Genomic DNA, 11,156 nt, shown 5'->3' with positions numbered 1-11,156 from the left:
AAACGGTGCATAACTCGATTATAACCCTTCTGATATAACGGTGTTTAAACATACATAAACAAAATCAATATTATCATTTTACGAAAGTATGATATTGGTTGCTGCAATCTTATTAACTTTGAAGCTCTCGTAGAATTCAAATGTTGCGCTTGCAGTTCTGTACAATGCATCTCTCCCTGAGTTAATGTGATCTTATATACTAGTAAATGACATAAATTGGGGTTCCAAGATTCAGAAACGTCCCCACCACAGTAACTTCATAAACCTTAATTTGGACATGTCAGTCACTTTACAGTCTAGATCTAGATGCCATCATGAAATGCACTTCAAACCCAATCATTAGACTATTAGGTTTATTATTCTTATTTTATCAAAATAAATTGTATTGTTTTTGTTCAGTTCAAGGCAAAATAAATTGTATTGTTTTTGTTCAGTTCAATCAATCATTCAAAATAGGTACAATGCACCGTTGCCACGGCAAACAATGACTCGTTTTCAAATGATCTCGACACGTGACTATCAGTCTTGTCGTCCCATAATGCCCTGCTCGCCATCTGCAAACTCTGTGCCCCTTTGGAGCCAATGAACACCTGGCACACTATCTTATAACGTGGAATCTTCATTTCTTTCACACGGAATTTCAAATCTTCCGATATTCTTTTAGTAAGAATCCCAACTGTAGCCGTTTCATAACGAGCACCATCCAAATGAGCATCCAATATTTGATCAATGAATTTTGCACATTTGAAAGGCAAAAATCTGTCTTGAGACTCTGGTGCCATCCGGTACGTATTCTCGTGCTGAACTCGAGGCTTAGAATGAGATATAGCAGTGCTTGATGACATGGCGCTTTTTAAACCAACGTGAGCGCCCTCACGATGAGCGCCCCCTAGTGATCTCGATAGGCGGCGTCCCATTGGAACAGGACCAGGGCCACTATCAGAGCTTCTGCGTGATGCAATCGAGTTTCGGCGATTTGCGCGCAATGAAAGTCCCCCTGATTGTTTTTCAAATCCCTCCAGATTCTTTTCGCTAAGAGCGGCCATTTTTGTTACTTTTTAGTGGTTTTTATTTTTTACAATTTAGGCCTTTCAAATGACACACAGACAGTTTGGTTTGGTATAACGTTCAACAGTTGTTCAAATCGTAATCATGCAAAACTGTGCCATTTTGAGTATGGGCGTGGCGGCGTCAGTGATTTGATAAAACCGGGTTTGAAGAAATGTGTTGCAGTCCTCAAAGTCGAGTTCCAAAGAGTTGTTTCGGTTTTTCATTTCCACACAAACTATCGCTGTGTAAGTCTCCTAAACAGATCATCCGACGGATGCGACTTAGGCTTTCCCACGTATCAGATAATGTTAAGTGTCATAAGTAGCACTGTGCTAGAGATGGTTACCTGTAAAATTGAAATGGAAATGATTTAAAAAGAAGCCATAAATATGCCCCTTGTCTACAGCAGATAGGCGAGATCTGCTTGTTTCTGTAGACAAGGGGCAGTCTTCAGCAAACGGCTCTTTTCAGAGCCACCAAAACCTTTATATTAGCAGATAGACGATATCTGCTAGTTCTCTGTAGACAAGGGACAGTCTTCAGTGAACGGCTCTTTTCAGAGCCACCAAACCTTTATTAGCATATAGGCGAGATCTGCTTGTTCTCTGTTGACAAGGGGCAGTCTTCAGTGAACGACTCTTTTCAGAGTCATCAGTAGACAAGGGGCGGTCTACATGTCTCATTCTTAGGTACTTTGTCCTGAAGAAGTCAGAGCTACTCCTGACGAAAGCTTGACAGTTCTAAACTTGTCCGACGGCGAACCCGCTAAGGGACCGATCGTTATTTACGGCAGGGGGGGGGGAATGGGTGTTTTGGCAAAAATATCGACAAAAATTTCGCGTTCCCCCTCGCGTCCGCTCAAAATTTTCGCGTTCCCCTTGTTTTCCCAATTTTCTCCATTTAAAATTTAACAATCCCCCCTCGTGGTTCAACTAAAAATTTCAGGTTCCCCCCTCAAGACCACAAAAAAAATTTTCGTGTTCCCCCCCTAAATTTACCCATTCCCCCCCCCCTGCCATAAATAACGATCGCTCCCTAAAACCCACTAATTGTCATGATTTTATAAAATAAGAATTGAATCTGAATTGAATTGAAATTCATTTTCTGAATCAAAATAACACTGGTTTGCACTCAAACCATCTTCACGATCTTGAGTAATCCAACAGCTATTATTATAATTCAATGTTATTAATTTTCAAAAGCCGCTTAAAACGTGAGTTTGTTGCATTTGTCGTCTGTTCTTCGCACCGTCTATCATGTATGTAAATGATATTTTGCAGCTTTGATGAGTTTTATTGATGATCAAAAGTTGTGATCAACCATGCAACATTAAACATCCAAATAGACACCTACCTTTCACCGTCTAACTTGGTCTGCTGGTTTACGGGTTAACAACTAGGCTGTGATCCAAAGTTAACGCGTAGGCCTACATCAACAACAAGGCCTACTACATTAGACCGCAGAATTGAAGACTGTAACGAACTTCTCTGATCAGACACACAGTGCAGCACAATGATACACAGTGAGACAATATTGCTATTTCGACTAAATCATTTTGGCAAAGTCTGGTATTAATTCCCTTGGAAATGCTAATTAATCGAATGAGATGGACAAAGAGTTGTTCTGTTATTGGTAACATAACCCTGTGTAAATCTGAAGTAACTAAAGATGATCATTTAGGCGTAAACATTTAACATATCCCACAATGCTTTGTGCGGAGGTCAGTCACTGTAAGTTAAGGGCCTAACAAAATATTGCATTAGCTTGCATTGGAACAAGTAGGCCTACAGATGAACAAGGACAATGTCAAAGCAGTCTCATAAAGACATTCAAACTGGCGCTATGAGTCGCAAGGCCTATGTAGCTATTTTTCGGCTATTTTTATTGTCTTTAAAAAAAAAATTATTAGAATTCAGTTTATCTTTAGGCCTATTGATTTTTGCTTCTTGTATTACTTTTAATGTAGGGTCTGAGTCTTATTCTGCCTAGGCCTACATATCGGCCATTTTATACGAGTTCATGCTTGAAGTGAGTGTTTTCAGCTCCTAAAAAGTGTGAAGGTCAGCATAGGCATGAAAGTGGAACGATAACGTTTTTGAGCATTGTATTATGGGATAGCATTTAGCAATTAGTATTACTTCACCACACACAAGGTTTGTTTCTCATTAATAATTTATGTTTATTTTTGTTGCTACGCATCGATATCATAAATTGAACATCTAGATAATCAATCAATCGATATCATAAATTGAATCACAATAGATTTATTTTATTATCGATGGACTTTTGTCATTGAGTTGACATACTATTTGATTAACCAAGATTTATTCTCTGTGATAGGCCCTGCACAAACCAACGCTGGATAAATAAAATAAGGTGAGCTGCAGATTTCATTTGAGACTAATTTTAACTGTGTAAACCAAATCTACAACAGAAAAGTATACGCCTATCAAATTAAAAATGGCGAGTGGTGTGGGTTTTTGGGGCGCCCTCTACGGAGGCGTCCCACAATATTGGCATGTACTTGTGAGTAGCTTCTAATTTCAGTCTTACTAGATTTACTCCGCAATTGTTGTGCTATTTTGCTAAAATTATGCCCTTGCTCAGAAATAAATCCACAATATGCTTGGATTTTATTTTATTATTGTTTTCTGTTATGCACAGGATAAAATGGTGTGCGTATATTCTTTGTTTAAAAGACAAAATTAATGGATTTGTAAAAACACCAAATAAATCGAGACCTTTGACCTTTGTAACCACTTTGACCTTTGTAACCAGTTTACCGCCTCTTAGAACCCGATAGACGGTGACCAACACTTTGGATTACAATAGCCTAATCTGAATGGCATAGTCCAATAAGCTCAAATAAACAATCATAGTGCAAAATTTGACCTAACTTGCAGAGTATGAGTTTTTGTACCCAAAGTTTCAAAGTCAGGCATCTTATCAAGATCAAGATAGTGATAGTGACATAACAATTAACACGCTTATCTTACCAAGGTCTTATCTATCTGCATGGGGTAATTGGAAATTATGGTGTAGCCTATTTGTTTTAAGGATGAAACAACTGGCTCCTTTTGCATGGAAATTAGAACAAATTACTATACAAGATGTATCAAAAAGTTTGGTACCCAGCAGTTTTGATAGTAATTGAAAAGCCTGGTTCTTCCAAATGCAATATCGGGTCCCCTTAAAATGATAAAATGATCAGACCATAAATCTTTTGTGACTGTTTATGACATTAATCAACAAATTATGCGGATCCTAGATGTGTCGAGGATGTTATGTTTATGAACAAAACGTTACGTTTGTATTTTCAACATTGTTAATCATTGCTACGTGTATGTTAACAAATGAAAGTTCTGTAATTATTTTAATTCTTCAATGCTAAGTTAGTAAGTATTCTTTTGGATATCATCAAATTGTAAATCTCTAGTCAGATTTTCAGTGTGTTAACAACTATGTATCAAAGATGTTACGTTCATGTACAAAACATTAACGTTCTTATCTTGTAAACATTGTATACCCATATAGCTACTTTTGAAGAATGAATGTTCTGTAATTGTCTTTTATCCTTCATCTCTATTAGATTTTCAGTGTATTAGCAAGTAGATGATGTATATGTATCACAGACGTTATGATGTATTATGTATCACAGACGTTATACATTCATAAAAACTTTTCTTTTGGTCAACATAGGGGTAGATCCTCTTCTATACTATCCATCATATACCCCCCTGCATAACGAAATTCAACAATATTCAATATCCAAAGCAATATCATCACTACAATATGCCCCAAAATTGAACTCCCCCACCCACATAATCGCAAATTGACACGACAGCTTCATTCCAATTCAATTTATTTCATCCAAAACGGTCCTGTGATACACCTTCCCCAATCAAACACATTTGTCTTGCATTTGATCATCTTCTAGTAGAAAAAATCATTATGATACCAAATCCCCGGGACCAAATCTAAACACCATGCCATGGAATTCACCATATCACGTCCAAGCTCACATAATTTGGGCGCCCCATTCCTTTTTTAAAGGAATTTTTATTTCATCCACCTTCAAGAACTTACGTTACAGAAGTTCGATATCCCGGCCTTATGATATTATCTTCTCTGGATATTACCTTGGTCATTATATCAGGGTTCAGGGGCTTAGTCACAGTTGGACATCGTGGTCATGATCAATTAAATAATCGACAAAGTTGATCTCTGAGATCAGGGAAGCGCTGAGGTATTTTCTATATCAATTAATAATTAATTTACTGTTAGTAAGTTATCAATAATGCGACGTTAGCAGCATGACCTTATTTAGGGGTCAATTATTATCATAAGGGTCAAAAATTTTCAGCCCCCCTTTTTTTTGCATCATGCTGCTGCTAACGTCACATTATTGATAACTTTCTGACAAGTGTTTGTGAACGGTCCCTAAAGCATTATCAACTTAGATATTAGTATTCCAAATCTGCTTTCCCCCCTGAGCCACCCCTCTAAAGGGATGGGGTATGAGCGTTTGAGAGCACATCAGACATATCGAATTGTATTCTGAATACGAAGAATGTCCTTCTGATATCGATTTTGATCTAATACAAATTTTATGACAAATTATTAAAATTTGATATTTTTTAAATATTTGATAATACAGTCCTCCAAGTAAACTTTATAAATCTAATGATATGTACTTAAAGTGTATGTAGCTGGGATGAAAAGCCGACGATCACTTGAAAATGTAGACCTTTCATATTGAACATGTATACATTTTTTCCGAATAAATTTCATTGTGTTTGGGGAATAATCCATTATCTTCAATACGAAAGGTCAAAATTTTCAATTGATCGTCGGCTTTTCATCCCATTAGATTTATAAAGTTTACTTCGAAGACTGTTAAATATCAAAACAATAAATTTTTAATCATTTGTCATAAAATGTATATTATATCGCGAATTTATAAAAAAAAAATCAAATTTATAAGGACATTCTTCGTATTCAGAATGCAATTCGATATATCTGATGTGCTCTCATGTCTCACAAAAATACTGCCCAAACGGCCCACCAGAAAATATTATACTTTATATATATATAGGGTGCGATGCTTGCTTCTATGTATATACAGGCATGTTGTTCGAATGCCCACAGAATGATTCCCACTTCCTATGGAGGTATATAAATAAATACCTCCATGCTCCGGGATGGTGTGTGTGTTGTGTGTGTGTGGGTGGGGAGCTCGCATAATATTGCACGTATCATATGCCGTAAATATCTCTGTAAATCTGCCTCTCAATGACCCTCTGCCCCGCTTCTTTCAAAAGCAAAACCTTTTACACCCAATGCCCAATTAAATGAACAGATGAATAGAAGCTACACCCAAAGACTCCCTTTTGCGATATGACTGTCAACGTATTAATAGCATAGCATCAACTCAGGATCTCCTTGTAGTCGCACATTCCGTTTTAAAGGGAATTTTTATAACTTTTGTCTTACCCTACAGGGCTGACATACTAAATTGAATTAAATCCTATTATTAAGGGGTATTACTACCCTGCCCAATTTTGTTTATTTTGCATTTTTCTCAAAAATTATAGCGCATTGGTGACAAGTAAGATATGTATATTATAGGGGCAAGGACTACAACTACTGCACTGGAAATTTTATTTCAACACGGACAACAGGTTACAGTCAAAATGCGGGAAAACCAATATTTGATCAATAACTGCTTGCCTTGAGTTGCTGAATTTTCAGTGCAGTAGTTGTAGTCCTTGCCCCTATAATATACATATCTTACTTGTCACCAATGCGCTATAATTTTTGTGAAAAATGCAAAAATAGGCACAAAATTGGCCAGGGGTGTAGTACCCTTAAATCCTACTGTCCTAGGTGATAAAATTGTAATCACTGTTAAATTTTGGTAATCAACCTTCGAAGGAAAGTGTATAGACAATTATTATATAAATTATTTTGCCATAAACTCATCAGACTCTGATTAAATGGGGATGGAACTAGTGGCGACTTTTTAATTTGGGTGTGTTCAGTGTCTGCATAGTCTCTTTTTTGAACAAAGTTCAGCCGAGACAAAAAAACCACTGCAATGCTTTGTAAAATACACACACAAACAAACCAATTCTGTCCATTTGCATTGCATGTGTTTATTCTTGCACATTTGCTTGACAATTGCAATATTGTTACAACAAACTTAATATTAAAGTCATATCAAATTCCAATTCATGGAATCTTGCTGATAGCACCAATAAAAATAAGAAATTATCAAAACAAAATATCTGGGTGTGTATGAATTAAGTTCAAACAATACTTCATAATACTGCTTCATATGAAAGCAATTAAAGTACAAATTTAATATAGATTTGATTGACTAGAACTCATAATGACACTCTCCCTTTGGCCTAAAAATAATTAAGTAATGGGCACCAAAAAAGTATGTTTTCCTTCTGTTATTGGAAGGGCAAAACTTAGGGTTGAACATTTTTGTTGAGGTTCCTATCATGTTGAACAACAAAGGTGGCTTTATATCAGGACATAATATTGTGATGCGATCAAGCAACATCAGTCGGAACTCGGAAATATTGATTTTGAGATAATTATTGCCAAACAAAGGAAATATTTCCTTTTGTTTTGGAAAATCTTTAATTGCTCATATCTTTGGAACTGGTTGTTCAATTTCGATGGGGTTTATGTACATGTTTTTGACTATCCTAGTATACGAAACTGAAAATTTAATATTTCCGAGTTATGACTGATTTTGCTTGATTGCATCATATATATATATAGTAGAATAAGGCCATAAAAAGGTTAGTCTCAGAAACATTTGGTCAAAAAGCTATGTGTTATGCAGTTTTAAATTATTTTTTATTATAATTAGGGGGAAAAAAGCTATGTGGGATATTTTTAATGCATATTTGGACTTTTTTTGCCGCTTTGCTGACGAACTGTCAATATCAAATAGGGCTACATAATTCACTTACCTAAGCACAAGTCTCTGAGAGATAAACCTGTTTTGTAATGGCCTAATAGTTAAGTATGAAAAAGCACCGTTTTTGTTTAATTTTTGGTGCTTTTTACAATAAATGTTTTAAAAAAACCCTTAACTTTTCAATTTTCTCCAAATATTAAGAAAATACATCAAACATTTCAAATGCTGCATAAGTAGTATGCGACTCTGCACATAAACTATATTGCAATTACAGCAGACCAAGTCAATACACCCAGCATTTTTACCTATTTGTGACATGAGCCCAATGCTGAAACTATTCAATTTCAATGCTACTTTTGATGCAAACCCTTTAAATTCTGGTCACCACGTTAATAGGCAATTTCAGTTGCTGAAAACAAAATGTTATTTATCCCCCTTTTTTGCCACAAATTCAAAATCAATATTAGTGACATTAGATTGATTCCCCTTCATAGTGTCACATGTTCCGATTGGCTGCTAAATGGGCTCTTCCATTTATCATCCATACACCCCTATGGAAGATATGATCTCCCACACAGGGGGTGTAAATTTCAAATGGAGTCCCCCATTCAGGTAACCCCATTTGAAATCCACACTCCCTGTGTGGAATATTACGGTCATGTCTTCCATAGTGATGTATGAATTTCAACTAGAATAGTCCAATCCAGTGAGTGTATTCAAAGTCTGTAAGCAAACTAAATATACTCTTCAATTTAAATTCAACTTAATGCATATGAATCCTGAAATATACAAAACCATCTTAAATGACACAGACAATAAACTCTATTAATAATATCATATTTCTATACATAACTCGGTATTTCCCTGTATGCAAGAGAGCATTCCCATTGTTCCGCCTTTACATGGGAGCAGACTCAAAGCAACGTGAGGTATAGGCTATACAATAACAGGCTATTCCAGTTGAAATCCATACACCCCCTATGGAAGATAATATGACCTTAATCTCCCACACAGGGTAGAAATTTCAAATGGGTCGAGCCACCATTTGAAAGCCACACTTCTAAGGTCATGTCTAGCATTCTGGACTACTGGGTGTATGGATTTCAACTGGAATAGCTCATGAATTATTAAGCAAACACAAAAATGTTTTTAAACATTTTTCCAAATTGATTAAAATGTTAAATGTCTGGTTATACATAAATGTATAAAGATCATGAAAAACACTTCAATAACATTTTTTTTTATGAATAATCACATTTTCATAATGTTGACAAGATGGTACTGTAAAATCTTTTTGAAAGAACATGTTGTTCCAATCTTTAAATAACAACAGCGTCCCATGATATTGAGGCTGACGACATCCAAGAGCAAACTGGATGAAAGCTGCCTCTCTCGGTAAGCAATCAAATGTTGTGAGAAATAAGAATCTTAAAATAATAGTTGCCCACATTATACTGCAGCATTTGAGAAAGTTTTATAAACTTATATAACCTGACATATGAACATTTTTGGCAACCTTTTTGGCCGTTTTGAAAATGTTAATAAGAAAACATTGCAGTTTACTGGGCGTTTGCCCTGTTATCACTTGTTCAAAACATAATACTGCCAAAACATTTAATGAACTATTTTAATACTTCAATAAATGCTTTAATATTTCAATACTTTAATAAACTTTAATACTTCAATTTACTTAAAAGTATAATATTCAGTAAGAGCTTTGGCAAATAAATGATGGCAATTTAGCCAAAAGTAGCACCAAGTTTGCAGAATACCAACATAAAATAAAACAAGTTCGGATTGTGTTAAAATAATATAAAAAATAATGTGCAATCTTATTTTTGTATTGCCAAAATGAAATCAAATATGAAGTGCAGTCATATAGTTTTCATATCTATTGCATATTTTCAGAGCTGGTTTGAAACACGTAACACTTACCAAATTATACTTTGTCACTTCAGCCACTTTGCATCTTGGGGAGGCAAAAAATGCAGATATTTGTCCCAAAGAGTTTTTCTAGTCCAATTCTGTAGGCCACATGCATAAGGCTATTCCATTTAAAACCCACACACCCCCTATGGAAGACACAGCCTTAATCTCCCACACAGGAGTGTGTAGATTTCAACTGGAGTCCCCTATTCAGGTAACCCCATTTGAAATTCACACACCATGTGTGGAAGATTAAGGTCATGTCTTCCTGAGGGTGTATGGATTTCAAATGTAATAGCCCATATCTTTTCACTCATTCTACCTTCAAGGTGTGTTTAACACCTGGTGTTTGCTACCTCACATTGAGATCCATCACCCAAACATCCTTATTCCAAGTTTTGAGTTAATTTGCTACAGAGATTTGGATTCTACAGGCAAGAAAGGTGTATCACAGTGGCCAATAGAACAGTATATGAATAGAGGCCGTCAGCCTTTCGCCATCTTATGGGTACAAATGATATGCGTGTTCATGCATCGGACGCTACGCGCAGCTTGCCACACAGCTGTTATCACGCGTTGATGCAACAATTTTGTTGTTCACGCATGCAGATTAAACAACCATCGCAGCGTGTACCCACAAGATGGCGGCATATGACGTCACGCTGACGGCCTCTATTTTGTGGTGGTGTTGGGGGGGATGTGTACTCAATTTGGTTTGGGTAGGGATGTGACACTGAGAATTTGAAAGCAACTCATCACAATATACCAACTTTACAGCACATCTGCATGGTTTACTTAGTTCAGGCAGCTAAAGCTGCCATCGTAAACTACGCAGACCCGTCATTGTTAAACAGTGGTGAACAACAATGAAACATGATTATATCCTTAAATCTTATGTCCGCATTGATATACATCATCAGGGGTCATCAGAAAAGCTTATGGGATTAACCGAAATGATGAATTGAGGAGGGGAGGGGGGAATGAGGCTGTCAATCGGGTCACACACCTTTTATTGCAAATCCATAAATCACCGGACATAAAATCAAATTGCATACAAAATATGGGCTATTCCATTTGAAATCCATACAACACCTATGGAAGACATGGCTTTAAACTCCCAGACATGGAGTGTGAATTTCAAATGGGGTTACCTGAATGAGCGACTCCATTTGAACCACTCACACCAGTCTTTCTATGCTAAGTCATGCACTGACTGAGACAGTTTCGAGAACTTTGTCAACTG

At 36.3% G+C, this 11,156-nt stretch overlaps 1 protein-coding gene across 1 annotated transcript; it reads right to left on the bottom strand.

Annotated features, from left to right (window-relative positions):
• Positions 1-443: 443 nt before the first annotated feature.
• On the bottom strand, positions 444-1,046 carry LOC140140709 (dynein light chain Tctex-type 5-like). The gene has a single exon (XM_072162466.1). The coding sequence runs from the start codon at positions 1,044-1,046 to the stop codon at positions 444-446; it is 603 nt and encodes a 200-aa protein (XP_072018567.1).
• Between the last annotated feature and the right edge of the window lie 10,110 nt (positions 1,047-11,156).

The sequence above is a fragment of the Amphiura filiformis genome, chromosome 19 (assembly GCF_039555335.1).
Source record: "Amphiura filiformis chromosome 19, Afil_fr2py, whole genome shotgun sequence".
NCBI classification, from domain to species: Eukaryota; Metazoa; Echinodermata; class Ophiuroidea; order Amphilepidida; family Amphiuridae; genus Amphiura; species Amphiura filiformis.
This window is presented reverse-complemented; position numbering and strand designations above follow the sequence as displayed.

What these genes read in the sequence shown, in the direction of transcription:
- LOC140140709 (XM_072162466.1), bottom strand. Translation starts at nt 1,046, where the DNA reads ATGGCCGCTCTTAGCGAAAAGAATCTGGAGGGATTTGAAAAACAATCA.